The sequence below is a fragment of the Papilio xuthus genome, unplaced genomic scaffold, assembly GCF_000836235.2.
Source record: "Papilio xuthus unplaced genomic scaffold, Pxut_1.1 DF826115.1, whole genome shotgun sequence".
NCBI lineage: Eukaryota > Metazoa > Arthropoda > Insecta > Lepidoptera > Papilionidae > Papilio > Papilio xuthus.
Genome location: NW_013532534.1, coordinates 1387926 through 1409947, shown reverse-complemented (window position 1 = coordinate 1409947; position 22022 = coordinate 1387926). Strand labels below are relative to the sequence as shown.

General features: G+C 32.8%; 2 protein-coding genes and 1 long non-coding RNA gene across 5 annotated transcripts in view; 2 read left to right on the top strand and 1 right to left on the bottom strand.

Moving 5' to 3' along the window:
• LOC106123534 (uncharacterized) overlaps nucleotides 1-22022 on the top strand; it is a 147807-nt gene that overhangs the window by 106952 nt on the left and 18833 nt on the right. The gene's annotated exons all lie outside the window — the stretch shown is intronic.
• On the top strand, nucleotides 12471-14372 carry LOC106123530 (DNA repair protein RAD50). The gene has a single exon (XM_013319922.1). It carries the CDS (start codon nucleotides 12495-12497, stop codon nucleotides 14280-14282), a length of 1788 nt encoding a protein of 595 aa, XP_013175376.1. The 5' UTR covers nucleotides 12471-12494; the 3' UTR covers nucleotides 14283-14372.
• Nucleotides 18883-22022, bottom strand: part of LOC106123532 (paired box protein Pax-6) — a 36539-nt gene continuing 33399 nt past the window's right edge. For 2 of the 3 annotated variants that reach the window (XM_013319923.1, XM_013319924.1), the window contains exons 4-6: nucleotides 20623-20904; nucleotides 20338-20522; nucleotides 18883-20125 (exon numbers count right to left, since the gene is read on the bottom strand). In XM_013319923.1, the coding sequence (XP_013175377.1) occupies nucleotides 19559-20125; nucleotides 20338-20522; nucleotides 20623-20904 (1034 nt within the window). In that variant the 3' untranslated portion in view covers nucleotides 18883-19558. The remainder of the gene's footprint in view (nucleotides 20126-20337; nucleotides 20523-20622; nucleotides 20905-22022) is intronic. The other variant, XM_013319925.1, reaches the window with a different exon arrangement.

The window sequence follows — 22022 nt, the reverse complement described above, 5'->3', positions numbered from 1 at the left end:
AACTGTTGTTCAATACGTGTCATTGACTATTACTTCAACTATTAAATCAAAAACACAGGAAATCATATTAAATATTTCGGCTACAGTCCATGTTAATTTGTAACAAATCGTACGAGCAATAAATAATTATTACCCTCATTAGTAACAATGTCTCCAAATTAATTCAATTCCTTGCTGCTTTCTGTTTCTGTGATTCGATAAGAAAGTGACATTTATTAGAATTGCGTCTATATCTGTCACGGGCGCTGTAACACAACCACGTCGGGCCGAGGAAAAGATGTTCCCGTTATTTTTTAAAACTTTTGAGCGAGTTTATGACGACATTATCACGTTTTTATAGTTTCACTCTCACCTCGTTACTTCCCTCGAACACGTCCAGTACTTATGAGTGGATTAAGTTGTACGAAATTAAAAAAAAACACACAAACAATAACATTCATTTCATATATTCAACTTAACATTATAACTCAAACTATTCTTCTTTTTACTTAGAAACTTATAAAAAAATAGTGCGTATTAATTAGGCACAAAAACTTTTTCCTGCTTAACTAAGTTGCTTAAAAGCGTTTCGGTCTTATGTTTTGATATGGTCGAATTATAAGTTTTACGCATCTGCCTAAAACCACCTTATCCTGTATCTATCCGTAACATCAGAGTGATGCGTGACGTACAACCCTCTCGTGGGTGCCGGCAAACCGTTAAAATGAGTAATGACGCGCAATCTGCAGAGGTCTTAAACATTTTATTTTTTAATCTAATTTAAGCTATGTTTTAATTACTTATACGGCCTATCACTGTTATTTTAGCTTGGCTAGCTTCGAATTAGTTCATATTATTACAAGGTTCATGACTTAGTCGTCACATATACGCGACAAACTAAAAGATGTTGAATCTTAATTAATGTAAAAGATATCTAAGGAGTTGTTAAATTTAATTACAACTCTGATAAAAAAAGAGGTCTATGGCTTAGTTTTCGTTTTAAAAATATGTAAACGGTATTAAGATTGAAATAATTTGTATTTATAGAACCGGTGAATATAAAATTTTATTGACAAAACGTTAATGAATTAGTAGTTTAGTACTAGATGAGATGTGAAGAAAATAGGTTTAAGTATCATGCGGTAGCAATATTTATTATTTGCACATATTTTTCTTTCAAACCCATTTTCTATCTCATGTGAACTCGGGATTTAGCATTATATTGCAAATTTACACATAAATGATTGAGTAATTATCGCTTAGACTAAAATGTTGAAAACCCCTGACTTAACAAACAAAACGTGCTTATTAAACTCTTTAGACGAATGTGAAAAAGCTTGATTATCATTTAATTTCATAGTTAGGAAAGGATCATTGATTGTGAGTGCAGCGCGTGCGTCGAGCACCTGCTTCCGTCGCTGATAGGGTTAAATCAATATTTGGATTAAAATATTTAAATTTCTCATGCTTTTTTCTTTATTTCATAAAACAACATATTCAGTTTGTGATGTCGACTAGTTGATATTGTCACTTTGTTTGCTTTGCGTATGATTGAAGACGTTTAGTTTAGGATTTATTTAAAGTGCATAATTATGAATACAATTTTAATAATACATTAAGCAGTTTGTACAAATACATACAGAGACATGGGTCTACTTCGACTTATTACTCAGGCGGGGTTACACAAAGTGCATTCGCGCTGAAGCGATTCTATAGCGAACTTCAAATGTCATGATTTTTCGAAAGATATTGTCAGTTCTATACATTTTGGAAATTTATTATGGAATCGCTTCGGTGCGAATGCATTTCGTCTAACGTCCAATTTCTGATATTCGATGACACGTTGATAAAACAGAGCGACTGTATAGGCAAATATTTTGACGGACATCTTCCAGTTGAAACTAAAGTAAACAATAGAAACCTAATAAAATAATAAAAAAATAACATTTCTCTTTTCAAACAAATACAACTGATTAAGTTATTAAAAGCAGAATTTATCTCGCATTTGATCGAGTCCCACGGATAACAATCAAAGTTCAGTTCAGTTGCACTGGCAGCTTTAAAAATGGGAGGTAGCAAAAAATCAATAAAAGAAATATTCCGAGATTGATTGGCCCAGTCTGACCCTTTAGTGATGCGCTCGAGTTTTTTGTACGGCTTTTGTAAAAAACGGAATGTATCAGTGTTTATTTGTGACAATTTGCTTTGTCGGTTTGTGCCGATTTACATTTGAAAGAGATTTTTTTTGTCAAGCGAAGCGACCTGTAACAACACGGTGAGTGACATATATAACTGGATCAATAGTTTGAGGATTAGAAAATCTTGATCACTCTTAATCAGAAGTAAAATAAAAAGTATAGTTGCATGTGCAGTATATTTGAGGATTACGTGATAACATCATCTGTTTGGTCCTGGATGTTTATTTTGCATAGTATAATTATTATTATTTTTGAAGTTATGGCACTACTTTTATATACTTAAAAACTCTTTATACTAATAATTATTCTAAAATATATTATATTAAAAATAAAGCACTACCGGCTGCGGAGTCCAACAATCAGTGGTCAGGGCTACAGGGGAACCTTCTCACGATCCGTGCGGTTTCTAGGATAACTCCTTTTGTATTGGGCCCTTAATCCAACTGTTTAGCGAGAGCTTCTTGAGATGTTGGTCGAAACTCTTCGCTATCTGTCCAATTATTTCTTAACTTATGCAACTACTTTTATATACTTAAAAACTATATATACTAATAATTATTACGTTACTTAACTTACGCGATTACTTTTAGATACTTAAAAACTATTTTTTGGATTATAAATATACATATATAAACGTTAAAATACAGTAACTTAATAACAGAATTCGCGTAAAAATGTTGTTTTTTCTTAAAAGAATATAAGTATCAAGATGTTTAGAGTCGCAGTATGTGAAGTTACGGCACTCCGTTCCAGGACATAAGTTCGGGATGAAGACGTAATCATCCATCAATCGACTCTCGTCACCGGCCGAGGCGACCGCACACCGCACCTTTTAGGAATCGTTAGGGAATCGTCTTTATACGTCAATTATAAAGCTGGCTATCCCATTTAGCCTTTATACACTCGTTAATAAAATTATCTTTACTTTATTAAACTTAATTTTTTTATTCTAAACCTAATTTATATTAATGAATGTAATATATTAAACATAAATATAAACCAAATGTAAAATGCTCAAAATTTGTAGCGTTGATTCTTTTAACTATTATAATTATTGCTCACAGGCATGTTCGATTCTGGTCTGTACTGGAATATGCTGTACAAAAAACGTTGAAATACATGTAAAATTAAAGCAAGCGAGCTCAATAATTGAACAACATTCTCTCTCTAGGTCTTTAAAATGATTTACTACAATGTATTGCAGAGGTTTTCTAGATGTGTAGCTTCTTATACAAATTCAAAGTGCAACTTATATGTTAATAAAGGATAAAAAATTTGCAAACCCGCCTTGGCCGAATAAAGACGTTCTCTGCGTGCTGCTACTGCATGTTACTTCCAGTATATTAACGCATAATAAAATTACAAGAGAGGCCAATGTAAATTCGCACGCACAAGTAGTATAATTGCATCAACGCAAATAAATCAAAGCTTTACCCGAGGAGAAATATAATACTGCCTTTGAAGCGTAAAACTTGTAACCAGTGTTGCTATGTGTAAAAAATTTCACGAATTTGAGCTTATTCTGAATAAAATACAACATATCCATAGAAATTTTAAAAAAATCTTTATAATTATTCTCTTCAAAATAAATTTGATGATAACAAGTATAGGCTTAATCTGTGTATATTTTTCTTTTTGTTTTTCTTTTCAAAGCCTTAACATTTTGCTCTTGATTCCATAGGGAGGCTACTTTAAAAAGGTAAAGAAATTCAAGTAGGTTTAATAAATATAGTTTCTTAATTATGGTTTCATTTGCAACCGTGATAAAACATTTACAAGGTTTTTTTGGTAGAACGACATAAGTTATCATTTATAAACTTAACAGGTTAAAATTATATTAAAGAGTGTTAAGTAAATTTTTTCTGCAGAATTTAATAAAAATTGGCAACATTGCAAGCAATCCGCTTACTCCCTGGTGATCGGGCGCGAGCGCAGCGCTACCGCCGTACGCGACGCAATCCACAAACAATATGCACCAATCAGCACCATATGATTTATTTTACATCGAAGTAGCGTGATATTATTTAAAAATAAATTTTATAGAAAGCGCAGGTTATTAAGTTACATTTGCAAATTATTTAATTTGCAGTCTTAACTATTCGTATATATACAGACTTTTTGGTAACGGTATTGGTTCTTGATTTCATTAATTTTTTTTAGAGATTCATGCAAGGAATTGACGTTAAAAATTATATTCTCGTTGTTCTAATAAGTCAAAATGATAATGTGTGAATGATAATTTTATATTCACATCAAATAAATAATTAATATAAAAAAGATTATGCAGAATGATCAGGATGTAACAATAATGCTACTATAATATTGGCAATAAAATTGTAGAGCGACATAAGCCTGTCAAAGCCGGCGCTGTCGCGAGCGGGGGCGCTAGTGCGCTCGTAAATCCCACATCCTGGTAGCGCCCACGCCGCGCACCTCAGAAGCTCCCAATATTACAACCAGATATAACATTGAAATGTTACCATTGTAAATTACCTATTCGCTCTACGAGCTGAGATTACAATTTTACAACCACTGTATACTTACTTTTCTACTGGTATTATTATTGAAATAAAAATATCAAATACTAGCGGTCGCCTGCGACTTCGTCGTAATCTGTATCCTATATGTTCTTCCAGACTATGTTCTATATGTATGCCAAATTTCAACGAGATCCGTTCAACTGTTCTGGAGATAGCTTCAAACATCCATCCATCCATCGATCTGAACATTCGCATTTATAATAATAGTAAGAAGTAAGATTGATTTTGAGATCATTTTATAATATTGTTGGGTAATTATCAAGGAATTGGGTAGTTATATCTTAAGACAATCAGATCAGATTTATTTGATGAAAAACCCTAATATCAATATTACTTTAGACATCAAAATGTTTGTGTAGTGTAATGTTTTTTCGCTTCTGTAGTGAAATGTTTTTTCGCTTACTTGTTTAGAAAGTTTCTATCGCAATAATTCGAATTTGTGCACGTTGTAAAATCAAAAAAGTTTTACAAAAATATGAATTAAAAATGTTCTCACCTTGAAATTAAAAATTACCGTTAAACATTGACATGTCATTGTGATCAATCTTAAGTGATCTTGATGATCTCTGCAACTTGGGTTTAACTTATTAAGTAAACCCAAGTTATAGAGGTCAAGATCCACGTCAAACGTCTCTTAAGCAATTAATTATTAAGTTAAAAACAACAGATAAAACAAATATAATGATTGATTTAAAAAAAAATCTTTATTATTAACCAAGGTAAATATTTTGAGATTACTGAACTTCGTCACTTAATGGCTATGGCTAGTTATTGTTTTCCTTTTCTTGACCTAACATTTAAGTTTCCAATGAAAGTTTGTTCTGCAATAATGTTTTTTTTTATAAAAGAAGGGGGCAAACGAGCAACGAATAGCCTAAAATTATTTGATCCGACGCCCATGGACGTCCGTAACGCCAGACGAACCGCAGATGCGTTGCCGGCCTTTAAGGGAGGTGTACGCTCTTTTCTTAAAGGTTATGGGATGTTTAGTACGAAGCTGACGACAGCAATGATCGAAGGATTTAAAAATAATTCCAGTTCTGGTACTACAGTAACTAAGGATCAAATTGTGTAAATATAACTCGTTTTAAACGCGCGTAATAACAGAGATGTTTTTGACCACAAAAAAAGGAAAATCGAAAGTTTGCGGTCGGTGGACTGTTCAACAAAAAATTTAATACCAGATTCATGTTCATAATTACAATACCAATATAATTATTAGAAATCAAAAGTACACCTGTTATACGCATGATCCGATATTTTTTGTTCGTGAACCTTTCACGAATTTACATACTTCTAAAGTCCTTGGTTAACTTAAGGGATAATAATAAGTTAACCACAAAATATAAATATTTTCGAAATCTATCGTCAAGAAAAAGTAACTAAAATAATAGGGAGAAAATGGTGATGTATTTATGTAGCTTAAGTTAGTAATTTTAAGTAAATAAATACGTTTACTTTATTTAAAATTATGATATGGAAATCGAACATACAAACGAAAAAAAAATTATCATGTTGTTTAAAAAAATATTAGACATTCACAGAATTTAAGAAAAAAATAATTAACAATTAATTTGGGACAAACTAACTGACATTTAAAAACAGTTAAAAAGCATTTCTAAGCTTGAACCTTAAGGTTATCGTTGTTATTTGTTTGTTGGTTACGCTTACAAAATTAATGGTATATTAGATTGAAAGGTTACACATTCAGAAAACGTTATTATTCAAGTTATCCCAAACACCGTTGCAAAAAGAGTTTTAAAAAGTATTAACAATTCAAGTAGTCCTTTATCTCATAAGGAAAGGATGGGAAGTGGAAGTGGTCTTTCCGGATGAGAGGATGCATGGAAGGGGAAAATGTTTTCTTTCTGTGCATCCTCTCCTCCGTCGATTACAGGTAGGCGACGCATATGCAATTGTATATGTCTATGGGTAACGGTCACTTCGCTATTTCAGCGATTTCAGGTGGCCGCTCGCTCGTTTGCCACCTTATTATATAAAAAAATAAAGTTTTGAAATTTTAATTGTTACATCCGTTAAAAATAATATATAAATATAAGTATAAGAACAGTTATAATATGATATATTATGTAACTTTTCTTATACTTAAGTTATATAAACTGTCATTATCTTATCCTATTCTCTAATTGATAACATAATAATATTTAAACTTGTTTAGATTCCATTCCGATCTGGACTAGTATAAGTCTAAAGTGCATAGTATAAAATAGTACCACAAAATAAAATAGTCGCAAGGCATAAAGATGTTAACGACTATGACTTAAGAAAACGGTCAAGGGAAATGATGGCTCCCTATCGAATCTCTCAATCACCCTTTATTAAGGTAATGAAATGGATTTATACCATCAAAAGGGATTTTATGTCAAAGTGCAGTTCATTGCCACCTGACAATGTCGATGAGACAATGTAATTTTATGCTCAAATGAACCTCACTCGAAGTGGAACTTGCTCGGGAAATTTCAATGGCTACATTAGTGTGTTCCGTGTCTTGTATTCGTGTCTTTGTCCACATTCCGAATTGCATTTATGCTTTATAACAACAGAAGCGTAACGACTTTTCACATTTACCTCTTCGTTAGCATTTTAAATACATATTTCGACACAATACACTACATTCGAAATTCGTTATAACCTTTGGCGAATTAAATTAATATATCCAATTTAATTATCTTCACACATTGGGTTATATTAAATATAGGTCATGATTAAATAGCTTAATGTTTCTAGTCGTACCTATATCACTTAAGCCTTTAATAATTATCAATAGTGTCGTATTTATTCTAACTAGTTTTGATTTAGCACATTTTTTTAGGATGTAATACGAAACAGAAGCTCGTGTTATGATTTCTTTTTTAGACTTTTAACAGTACAAAGTTAGGTATAGCATTCCAGAGGGCTATCGACGAAAACACAATAAAGTATTTATGTTCTCTATAAAACCTTAAGCCATGAACTCATATTTTATGTGAAGCCGCTGAACCCAATTACACTTGAATGGTTCGTCATGATCAGAGATTTTTTGGGGCCCAATAAAAACTTATGAGAAGATTTATATCCTCGCTAGGACTCGGACCATATTCTAATTCATCTTATTAGCGTTGCAACTTGATAATAAATTCTATACTAATTAATGAACAGAAAAGATCCACAAAACAAATTAAAATTTCTTTTTTTTTTCTTCTTTTGTACGCTCACCTTTATTGAGCCGTTAAGATGAATGTTCACTGCGAGAGGTAGAACGGTATGCACGAATTTCGAACAGATCCCTAATTAAATTATTTTTATTAAATTAATTTAATTGGAGCTCATGACGATCATTGACGGTAGCTAGTTCAATTTCCTCGCTGTAATGAAAAGGGCAACATTGTGAGATACGGTTTTTCGGAATGTTAAAATGCATTAATCTCACACAATATTTATGTGTTAAGTAATATAAATTTTTGTCTACCTTTTCATTTACATACGTCACCTATAAATAAGTAAATTAAATAAAACATTTACAAAACCTATTTTACCGTAGTATGGTCCCTTTGAAAATCTACCTCAATGGTCTATCTACATAGTAAAGTCGACTACAACTAATATCTTTATTTAAATATTGTTTAACATAATTCTTAATACAAAACAAAACATACATTAAAGTTTATACATTATGTAATATACATATATTATCATAATCACAAAACGGATCTTGTGGCTATGTTGTATGAAAAAATTAATTACTAGATGTGTGTAGAATTTTAATTATGCAATAATTATTTTATCGTTTTGTTATCTGCGTTTACCTTCGATGACAGCCGCCATTGCTGGCATACGTTTAAAGATTTATTCGTCACATTAAATAATTGGCTTGCGATGTAGACAAAGATATATTTAGTGGATATATCTTTTAGACTCCGTGTAAAGCTAATGCCTGGCTCGAATCGCGAGAATTTAATCGAACTCTCCGTTTGTCAATCAATAAAACCGAACGAGATGGACCACTTTGTGATAAACGCGATCTTAATATGGATAAGATATCAACAAATTTTACATGTAGAAATTATAAAATATATAAATATTAATTTTCCGTGTTTTTTGCTATTCGAATCTTTTAAGAATTACTAGACAGACCTAAAAATGAGAGTACTTCGATCTTGGTTTTCTTTCTTTCTTCTATCGGCACTGATATAAAGCTAATGATATTGTTTCTTTGGCCCAGTTATAGTTCTATTATAGCTGTTGAGCGGCAAAATTAAATGACACGGCTTACAGGAGACTATCATAAGTCGCCTATATCTATCGTTGTTGAAGATAATACAATGGAAGTATCTCTCAAACATTTTAATTCCAAATACATCTTCATTCTTCAAAGCATTCTTTGAATACATTTGCATTCACCAGTACAAAGTCAAAAGCAACCCGTTATCTAATATTTTAGTAAACACATTAAGAGATTAGCGATATATTATATGAGCTTATCTGAGTAATTACACAAAGTAACGTCTTTCGACCTTATGTTTAGAATTCCCCGACTTGGTCTTGGCAAACATGACCCGGCCAATCGCTTTAACATTTCGCGTCGGCGCTTGTTTATATTTTTATATTGATTGCCTGTCATCGGCGAACGAGAATAACATTTTAATAGTGAAATTATTAATTGATAAACGCGAATCGACTTTATTCGCGGTCATAGGTCACACACGCTCGGACCGGTGAAGACCAAACTGGCACTAATGTTTTAGAGAATTATTAACTTCACTCCAAATAGGTCTTGTTTAATACAATTGGGACAATCCACAATCTATTGACGTCTGATAAATGATACCATCGGACCGTGATAAAAGTGACCAAGTTAATAATTTATTGGGCATACCGGGCAGAAACTTCGTAAAAATAAACATGAATGGTCGCCTTATTGGGGCTTGATTTAATGCGGTCAATAAAACAGTAACTAACCTTATATAAATTACTAAACAAATAAATAACATCGGCGGTCATCAAAGTTTATTTCAGACATCGAGCGTGCTGCGTCAAAATTGTACATGAATTTGTAGTTGGCTCGTAACATTTATTATAATTATGACTCGACGTTTTTAAAATGTTTTACTGCCCTCTAATTAGACTCATTTAGTCTAAACAGACCTTGTCATCTGTCTTTTTAAAACTTTTATTAGGAGTTTTATAACTTTAATATAATAAAAATAAAATTATATGTTAACTGGCTACAATGAAATAAAACAAAAGTATCAGTCTGTCGACTGACAAATTATTGTGTGTAATATGAGGACTTCTTATAATTTAAGTTCTTTGGATTAAGGACCTCCCCTCCCCTATGATTTTGTTCTTAAATATTCAATACTTTCCATTTGGATAAACAGTCATACAAGACAGGTCTTTATAGTCATTTTACATACAAACAATACAATGCAACTCACAATGCTTTAGTAGTATATTTTTGAACTAAATTGCAACTTATGAGTACAGGCCTAAAAAAAGTATCACGACATTTTATGAAGACTATACGCAATAAACCACTGAAATGTTTCAGTCTTTAATATCCTCTGTAGTAAAGATTTATGTGAAAAATGTGCAGGTCTAGGGAAGGCGCTGTCTAATCACCGAGTGATCATTAAATCGAAGCAATAACTCTCCTACATAGTAGCGAGCACACATAAAGAGTCATAATTCTTTGTTAGGTACCTTTGTAACTGGGGAAGGAGATTGATGAAGGCTCGCCTTAGGTGGGCCTTGTTAATAAGCTTTCGGTAATTCTGTCTTCCTTTTAAAGTAATGATCACTGAGATTGATAGAAATTAATGTTTTCAATACGCGAGAAATTCTATCTAAGATATACATAAATAAAAAGTATTTTTATAACTACGACACTTATTTTAAGCCAGTACTTATAAGGTAAAAATAGGTGTCACTGTTAGATGACACTTAAAAGGAAATTGCTTTGCTAATTCACCAACACACTTGAATCATGTTTTCACTAACAAACTTGTATTTATTCTTTGCTTCATAAATGTAAATATTATAACAAAGATTTTTTTTAAATTTGTTAATGAAGAATACTCAAGTATATCACATAAAATCAATTAAATAAAGATAAATGATAAACGAAATTCTTAAGCACAATAATACCAATGTGTTCTTTAACAAAACGCTTTAGAATAATTGTTAGAGGCGCGATGGTACCGCAGCATCGTTAATTAAGGGCGATAATTTGACACGCACTGACAGCTAATATTATATTGAAATTGATTTGTGTTCAGAGTTGAATAAATTTTGACAGAGTCAATAAGCCACCGCTCGTTCACACGGTTGAAGGAACATTTAATTTTGTGTTACGTACGATAGTTTAAAAAATACACGAAATTAAGTTTAATTTAGATAAATATAATAACATATTGTTTAGTGTCTTACAATATGTAAGAGAAGAAAATCACGGTTACATCTACACTCTAAATCATCAAATCCTCAGAATAATTCCCCTTAAATCGATTCTTTAGAGATGAAGCATGAACCCTTGATCAACTTTAAAGTTTTCTTTAATTATTTTTAAAGATATTTAACGTTCAATTTAAATAATATATAATATCCTTTAATTATTACATAATTTCTTATGTTATAATTACAATGATGCAGACAGAAGTTCAATCTTAAGTGTCGATTAATGATTACAGACAGCTAAAGGAAGAATAATTATAAAGGGAATGAAAACGCACAGATCCACTAACATGATGTGTAAGTTACCACCCGACAATGGTGTGAAGATAACAAGACAGGAACCTGTTTAAAATTCCTCTAATCGAATATGGCCTTTACGGTTGTCTTTAACACGATTATTATATTTTAAGAGGTCCCGTATGACTTGCACTTTGTGTGTATCGGCGATGTACGGCGTGAGGTGTCGAACTGTCGAATAATAGCTTTCCGTCGAAGTGATTGATTAATGACAGAGCCGGCGAAAACAGACTGGCTACCTAATTAAATACTCCCGCCGACCGACCAGAGCGATGGCGACCGCGACGGGAGCATAATGTGAAGATAGTATAAGAATGATTGACTAGCAATTGACTCTCTCGCCTCATTGTAGCTTACTATACGAGTACTCTTAAATCGAGTATCAGGGTATACAAAATTGTAATTGTATTATCAATTTCTCTCAACTGATCAAGTCAGATCAGTCCATACTTAAAGTAGTTAACCATAAAAGGAAGGCAATGTTTAACGACTAATATTTAACAAACGGATAAAAATAACGCTGCGATATTTAGCTTATGAATTAATACTGCAAAAATAATTATAAATATAAAAATCAGTTGCTGGTCATTAGTCCCGCTAAAACTCGAGTACGTCTGAACGGATTTACCTTATCTTGGTCTTGAAATGTTCGTGGAGGTCTACGGAAGGTTTAAAATGTGAGAAAAAATCGAATAATTGCCGGAAACTTATTAGGTTTTTTTTCATTCCACACGGACGGATTCGCGGGCGACAGCTAGTATGAAATAATGTTATAAGTTAATTAGCCAATTGTACATATTATATTTACTTTTGGAAACGTCACAATACATATTTTTAATTAATTGTGTTAAATATTTATATAAGTCCTTTTAGCATATATTTAAGGTGCTAAATAAAATACTGGTCTTCAGAAAATATATTATTGCCTTCATACGCTATAGTCTCGTATTTGACATTGTCATAAATGACACAAATAAGATCATTTTATCAATGTATTTGATTTAACAGAGAAATAATTATAACAACCATGGTATATTTATATACATCAAAAAATGTTAAAATAATTAAAGACATTCTTACCGATTTCTCCAACTCGTCGGATATATCTCCTTGTGAATATATGAAATGCTATATTGAATCCTGGGACGACCCTACAGATGATTCAAAACTTTGTTGGATTGTGGAAACTTTTCTGGGTATTATGAAACATGGCCAATTTTTAAAACAGACAGTTGATCAGTTTCCGTCGGAACTAAACGACGATGATAAAGATTACATGGTGATTATATTACATGGTTTAATCTTTCAAGTTCAGTCATCTGATATGACTTTACTATACAAATGTTTGTTTAATTTACGTAAAGATGTTTTGAACGCACTCACAAGTTCCTTAAAAACTTGTGATTTTCTGGATCAGATATCGAAAATAGCACAGCCAATTTATGACACAAATTACATTACCGAACATATAATAGGACCACTTTCTAACTGGCAACCTGCGATGGACAAAATGGCACAAATGTATGCTGAATATTTGACTAAAATAGAAAGCTTGAAGGTAAAACCACCGACTATACCAATTCAACCGAATGTGTTGACAAGGAACAACAAGAGGTTAGTGGGTTCAGTTCCCCAAAAAATCTCAATTCCAGCAACTCCGCCAAATTCATTTTGTGACAAACCTAGACGCATGCTTACAAAAAGTGTAATCGATAAAAAACTTAAACAAGCATTTGATAATAACAAACAAAGAGCCATGAAACTCTTGAATGAAATAAAAAGCGAAATGTATCACTATCCACAAAAACGTCACTTTGATAAAACAAAACAATGTATTAACCTACAAAATGACAATGAACAAGATTGGAAAAAAACTTTTGCAAAATCTAATCATAAGAATTGGAAGAAAACATCATCAATGCCAGTAAAGGAAAACATAGCTACGCTTAAACGATATAACGAAAGAATTAAATTAACTGAACGAGAGGAAATACAATGGTTGCAAGATTTATTATGTGATTGTAGAAGTTTAAGCAAATTTCATGAGTTAGAGGAATACGACCGTGAAGAAAGGGAACGGGAAAGAATACTTGACATAGAAAAAAAACATATCCAAGGTCAAATATCATTCGAAGAGGCACTATTGGCAAAGAAAAAAGTTCACGATGAAAATAAAAAGAAATATGAAGACTTCATGAAAGAAAAGGAATTATGGAACAAAGAATTGGAAAAATGGAATCAAGAACAGATAGAAATAAACCGAAAACATTTTGAAAAACTATCCTTAATTGAATTAAATGTGCTAGAGGCTCGCAAAAAAGTTACTAATAAAAAGAAAGAAGAGGCAGATTTGATTAAAAAAGAAAATGAAACTTTACAATTACAATCCTTGCAAGCCAAGCAGGAAGAGTTAAAACGAAAAATTCAAATGATTAAAGAAATAAAAATTTTGTCAATCATAGCCAAGAGAGCCAAGCTTCCTAAAATCATAGATTTAACAGAAACATCAGGAATTGGCTTATTATGTGAAATGTCAATGGCAGAACTGCAAGAAAGGTTAAGTTCTATGAAAATGAATCTCAAAGAGGAGTTAGAAGCAAAAAGCAAATTTATTAAAGAACAACATGTTGCAGCAAAAAAGTCACTGGAAGATACACGAAAGAAAGTTGCTGACTTTTTAGATGAAAGAAAGAAACTACGACAAAATAATAAAAAACCTCCAAAGGCACCAATCGATGTGTCGACAAAAGAAATAAATGATTTGAAAATGGTTCTAGAAGCCAAAAGAAAATTACGCCAGCAATTAACTACTTAGAAATGATTAATTTCAATGTTGTTTTTGTTACTTTTTTCTGTGTTCATGGAAGGATTTTGATGAATAAATACCAATAAAAGACATGGCTAATTTTTGTTTTTAATTGTCCTTACACTATGAACACTGTACACTGTAGCTATTTATTGAATGCAGGATATTTAAATCAAGTTTTAATAACGCACATGTTAAGAATATATTGCAAGCGAATATTGTGATAAGACTAATGGTGTCTTGAGGCAATCCCGATCGATGCGCATGCGTGAATTGGTTGCTGAACTTAATTAGAACCTGGCAAGAGAAATATTAGCGATTCAAATTTATAGTGCTAGGTTGCCGCATGCTTTAATATATGACCGTACAATGACTTCATTTAGGTTTGCTGCGAGTCATAGTTAAATTATTGTTACAACTTAAGTATCCTTTATATCGACATTATACCTTATTCATCAATAACTCTTTAAGCAACACCGTCCCATTACAATCAACATACTGTCATATATATTATTATAATAATGTGAACTTGTTTAGGCACACGCGCATTCAAAATATCGACATCACCATAATACTACAAATTACGTGACAATGTTCTCAAAATCCAAAAAACCTAGTCGATATAATTTGGATTAAGGCAATAAATAAGACGAGGTCGCCTGTTCATTTGTATCGGCGTATAATTTAAATTCTTTAACGCCAATGTTCAAGATTACGCGGCGAGATAGAGGCGCGGGCGCCCGTGTCGCGGCGACAACCACCAAATAAATTTATATTTCCGACCGACACCGAACCGACTTCTCTCTTTGTAGATAATTCGGCCGGTAACGTTGAATGACTCTATTAACAGCTTCCCTTTCAGGGATAAATGTCGACTTTGGGCTGTATCGACGTTTCTCGTATGTATAGTCCGGGTGGAAATTACAAGTGTTAATATAATTTGGGGATTGAATTCATGTTCATATCTATAGTAGACTCCTGTTATAATACTTATAATATTGTTATCCAATAATAAAGATATATTTGAGAATTAGTGCTGGCTACTTTTAACTATAATTTATTGACATATTTTCCACTTAATAGACGAAAGTAACAAGGATTTACTTTTATTGAATTCGTTTTACTTCAATGTAAACTTTTCAGGTCGTAAAGGTCGGCTTCGTTTAAAATATTGCCTTATACCTAATTAGGTGTGATGCATCCGTTTTATATTTAAAAGGAATACTACGAATAAGAGCCATCGTTTGAAGATTTACCTGATAACAGTAAAACGTCAATAACCACCTAATTGGGAGAGAACACTCTGCCCACAATCGCCGGACCCGTCCCGAGTGAGAAACAAATAAATATTGTAACACACATCGAGATAATTTGAGCGATAACTTAATGTGCTTACATTTCGAATCTGCTCATGGTTTTATGGGAAACTACCTACAACTTTATCAGTTTTCGTTCGGTTTTTTTTTTGAGAACGACCTTAATTAAATAAGAATTATTTCGGGACTATATGATTTTTAAATAGTAATGATTCAACTCAAAATAGGTACTTTGACTTAGTTAAATATTTAGATTATTTCCCTTCAAGTTTTATTTGCGAGTTACATCTTAGATGTTTTACTTAACACTCTCACCGCTACATAATATATTTTTATGAAGATTAAACAAATACCAAGAGAGTAGAACCATTGATTCAATTTAAATATCTCAATCCATTGTGATAAAAATAATCTGTTCTCATTCGTTTGATATTCACATGTAATTAGAACACCAAAATTGTAAATAAGTGGTGTTAACAAATTTTTGAATAATAAAGTAAAAAGGTAAATCACGTATGGTTTAGGTTATTGTATTAATCAATTGATATTGAGTTCATTCAGTCTTTTTAACGTTGGTTACTAATGGGGCTTATTAAGAACCACGTGAAAAGCTTTTGATGATACAACAGAACAATTAGACGTGATGACTATTGATAACTTAGTACAATCAACATGTGCGTTAAAAATGGAAAAATAATGCTATGTTATTGTTGACTACGATTTAACGCTTTAATGGCTGCAATTATCATGAAATTTATTCCCAAGTATAGGGATAAATTTAAAAGACATGGTCGTTTATTCCTTTAAAAAAATTAGCACAGTTAATTTTTATTAATTTAATTAAGCAATTAACACAGCAACGTTGTGAAGAATTTATAAATAAACTATATCTCACGCCCGTAACCTAGAGGAGCTGGCAGAGATTTCGGATTTGGCGGCGGTTTAATATGATTCGTCTGCTTATCATAATAAATTATTTTAAAATGTAATATAAATCGATATTATTGTTGAAGTATTCCTCAAATGATGCGATATATTGTTGTTTGTGGTCGTGGTGCGGGCAGCAGTGTCGCGCTCGGTGCTTCAAACGACACAAAATTTATTGTTATTGGATCGGCGCGCGTACATGCATCCACACTCCGCGGCTATCACGAACTTACAACTTTATCGAAGCCGCACTATTCTCAAATGTAACAAAAAAAGATCTTCTCGTTCTGCCATGTTATCATTTTAACTGACATATTAAAATATTTCTATCAGTAATATTTACAATAATCACTTACGTATACGTAAGTCCAGTCCTTGTACAACCTTCTTATCTAGAATTTCCCTTACTCTGGCGAATTTCATTACACCAAATCACAAATAACTATTACTAACAAATTATGCTATTTCACCATATCCATTATTGTCAGGTTTCCATTGCAGTATCTAAAGTGTTAAGTATGTAAAATTAAAATCTATTTTTTTAAAACAAACAAAAAAGATGCCTGTTTTTAAATTGAATTAGATTGAAACCTTTTCAGAATAGGACCGTTTTGAGCAACTGAAGACCATTATTGCTATGCTTATCGCCGATGGCAATTTGTTAATAACATCTAGGGATCTACGTTATATAGACATTACCTTGAAATACAGTAAATAAGTGTTATGTATTGTTAATAAATATAAATGCATTTCGTACTGAATAATTATACTGACCCTGTAAAGTATTAAGAGTCACTAAACAATGACCTTGAATTCTTTTTAAACCTAACGTGATTTAAGAATCTCAGACGCAAGTATAATTCAATTAAGTAAATGCAAACGCACCGCTGCGTAATGTAACCTTAAGGCATTAGAGAGAATTACATGTAACAATGTTGGCTTACATAAGCATTAATCGATGTTTATATGTACTTTTATATACAGAGTATAAACTATACATATTATATATTGAAAATATTTAGCTCGCTGATTACGTTCAGTTTCTAGCTTGGTATTTAATTGCCTAATTCTATAACAAAAATATATTCAGATTAAGATATATTTATCTTATGTAAGTAAATAGATATATCTGTTGCAATTATTTAAACCTAACAAATATTGGTAATAAAATTATATTTCTTAAATAAAAATAGTGACAATCGTCATAAAAATGTAGCAGCATATCAACAATGTAACCGAGAAAGGTAAAAATATTTTCATAAAGTATAAAACGATATCACTTGCGGCAGTTCCTTTGTGGTTGTATGTCCGCTCAAAGTCACATATCGAAGAATTAAGCTAAAGAACATTTCAAGAATACCCGACGTGCTATAATTCGACTCAGAATCCCTCACGTTTCTAATTGATACATGCTTAGAGCACAGATAGCGACAAAACAAAATCATACAGTGATTTTGTGTCGGGTTTCGTTTCACAATAATGTTTTTGTTCCGAGCTCTCTTTTCTCCAATGTGATTATCGATATCCGGGAAGACCGATTCGAGAACTTTTTACTAACAATGGACGAAAAAGGATAATTGTTTTCGATGATACGAATATAACGACTGAGAATTAAAGGTGTATCTTAAAGAATGATAAAATAAATATTAAAGGAAAAAAGCGTTTCGCCGCGTCAGATATTAATTACCGATCTTTATTTATAAAAGGCAAAAGGAAAACTAAATAATGTTATCAATCAAGTTCTTTCGACTATGTTAGCCCACAGATCATAATCGAAATAACGGTAACAAATTTGTTTACTCAAGGAACTTTAACGTCCACTCTTTACTGTTGAAGATTCTAAAAAGCAGTTAATTATACTGCACTGGGATCTAGTATCAATTTCGAATACGTCTAATTATTTTTAGACTAATATAAGCTCAGCAATCATAAATATGTGGAGACCCAGAATCTGGCCTTGGAATAGATATTTTAGCTTTAGGTGTTGCGTTGTAACAAATTAAATTGTAGCCAAATTTTAACAGCTATCAAAGAATTATAAAGTTTAAAATGTACTAATATATTGTCCTTAATCGATTTCATGCCATTTATTTACCGTATAGGTACACTTTTGCTGGTTGTTTAACTCTTGCGAGGGATATGTTATGACTTTTTCTACTTACTTTTATTTCCTTACCTACTTGATACATGACTGTTTACGATATGATAATAGTCGTTAAATTATTGTTTTAAAAGCATGTTCAACGTTACAGAGACAACTACGTTCGTTCAGTTGGTGATTGTGAGTAAAGACTGATATTTGATTATATATAAATTAAAGACATTAATAAGATAATTTGTTTATTTTTGTAGGTACGTTTGTAAATTCTCTACTATATTTTACAATAAAATATGTTCATTTAGATAATAAATAATACAGTGCTCTAGCAATAATTATCTATATACAATATCATCTATTACATTATTACATTGGTGCTATCGTTTTGTAAACTACATTAATAACATTGAACGTTGAATACAAAATGTCATATTAATCAGTATTAATTGTTATTCTTTTAAATTAATTAACATCCCCGACTACACGGTAAAGTGCGTAGGAACTATTGAGTTGTACGAACCGTGCTTCCACCATTTTGATACTTTGGTAATACCTTGCAATCAATTACATCTTCAACCATTTTACAAATTGAATACCACTACCAAAACATATATTCAATTATAATGCAATATGCATTTCAAATTAACTAAGCATATTTTATAACTTATATTATTAACATAACAACATAGCGTCTATACAATACCGAGTTTATAAATAAAGCGACATAGTTTGTGCATTGATTATATAACTAAACATTAGTCTCCATTACAACAATCAACAACTTAATTCTCTACATTATTTACATAAATTTACAAGCAAACGGGAGTGTTAACACCCTAGGACGAAATTTACATAAAAATATTATATTCAGATATCGATATTCGATTGGAACGATTTTTAGTTTATTGAATATGTAAACAAATAAATTATATAGTCTCGGAACATCAACGGTCGTGCTTTGTGAGTTGTAGCGGCAGGTCACTCGAGGTCAACGGTCGCTGTCGGCACGGGCTTGGCGATCTGGATCTCGTCTTGTTCCTCTGCCTGTCCCCCTCATCATCGCTTTCGTCGTGGACGTTTATCTCCTCGTCGGAATCTGAATGAGATTCGTAGCCTCGTGCCAGTTGTATGGACTGAGCGGCCAGAAGCGCCGCAGCCGCCGAATGCGGGACGAGCGCCTTGAACGCGCTATTCTCTAGTGCAGGGTGAGGCTTAAACGCACCGCCTTCGAAGGGTGATTGCGTAAGCGCTTTCAGTGCGTTGCTCTCCAGCTGCGCCTGGTGGGACAGTGCCTTCAGTGCATTCGTGTCCTGATGCGACAGAGCTTTGAACGCACTATTTTCGCCACCCATCTGGGGAGTGTGGTAGGGGCCGCGGGTAGGGGACAAAGAACGGGAGCGGGAACGGGAGGGGGAGTGGGGCAGGCGGTGCGAGGGCGAGCCGCCACCGCGCTTGAGGAGATTCATGCGCTGGTGGCGTCTCCACTTGGCTCGTCTGTTGGAAAACCAAACCTGTCAGTAACGGTAAACAAGCGTGATTAGTATTCTGTTCTCGCCGTGTTAACAAATTCATGTATGTAAATGGAAATGAAACGATAGCTCTGATTCGATTAAGTCGCGACCAGTTGACTTTTTTATTCCACATTATATTAATTGACTTTGAATTCACAGATATTTTATAATGTCTCGTTATGTTTGGAGTTTTATTATGAATAAATATTTACCTGCACTCTGGCTTCCGAAAGTGAAGTCTTCGATGCCAAACGTTCCCGGGTTGAGACACAAGGATAGTGAGACTTTTCAAATTCCTTCTCGAGCTCTTCTAGTTGGTCAGGACTGAATGTAGTTCGGTTCCGGCGAAATTTCGGTTGTTCGCCGTCCAGAGATCCAGAATCATCACCATCGACATCTGCACAAATAATTAAATTAATTAAAACAATTTTAAACAACTAAATAATTAAAATAAAATTTAAATTAGCATAGTTTTTTTTCTAAATCATAGGTCTTACCGACAAGACCACGTCCCGAAGATGACAAAAATCCTTGTTGAACTGCGTCAGGATGTTGCATCCCGACGGCCTGCGGCGGTACACCCGGCGGCAGTGGAAGTCCTCCGGGTGGCCACACACCCCCTCCACCTCCCCAAGGGAATCCTCCATAAGGAGGAGGAGCAGCGTACAGCCCGTAACCAGCCGCTCTTGCGAACTCCGCAGCCGCTCGTTCCGCCGCCCTGTTTCTCAATATCCTATTGATTGACGATACACTCGGTGCGGTGGCGTTCGTACATACACCTGCAAAATAACAAATACGTAAGTACGGATAAACGTTAAACGCAAGCATCCCGTTATACTAATCACGCTTGTCGCTCTTAAATCAACACTAAACTTTACACTAAAAAGGTACTAATACTTTATCAGGTAAAGCCAAGATCTTCTGACTACAGTCAGAAGTACACGTACGTATGTCTTCGAACACGAAGGCTAGTTATATCATCCATTTTATACAAATTATTTTTGAAATGTATGGGAAATATATCAAAAGAAAAATAATAATATTTGATTAAATGATAAACAACTAATATTTATTTACCACAGTCTCAGTTGATGTATTAATCGATGTGACATTAGCGTGTAGAAAATGATGATTTTACACTTTGACCTGCCATTGGTTATAGATAATTTAGTGTTATTTATAACTAATCTTCAAAACAAGCCCCTAGCTGTTTCCTTTAACATAATTCAATGGCAAACCAAATAATTATACGTTAAAAAGTTCAGTCCTATATAATTGTCAGCTTTAGACAGATCTATCATAGTAAATTAATTATTTGCCTCTGCGATGTGGTTTTTAATACTAAATTCATTTCAATTTTAGTCGTGATCTTGAAAGCTGAGGCTGTACATTAACTGTTACGAGTACATAAACGGTACAGTGGCATAATTATAGTAGTCAGTGATATTTCTTAAGCAAAGTAAGAATAATTGCAGTATGCGCACAAAATGAGTGACCAGCAGCGCGTTAAAACCGATGCGTCATTCATTGGTCGCGTTTTAAAATCGTTCACCATTATGTCGTTTAAGGCTAGTTACACACTGTTCGATTTCATATTTTTAAACTACAATACGATTTGGTCTTAGCTAATAAAGAGATTTTTAATCTCTCGATTATCTAATTTAACTGAAATTTGAGATATTGGAAACGGATTATTCAATTGTATCTAGGCATTGGACTATAATATTTATGGATGTCTAATGTAAAGATTACTTAAAAATATAATACCTGTAACAGAGTGTATGTTTATTTACTTAAATGTAGAAGAAATAAGAAATAATGTGTACAAAGATTGGGCTAAGTTAAAATCGTTTCCTAATATTTCAAGTTACAATTTAGATAATCAAATTGTGGTTAT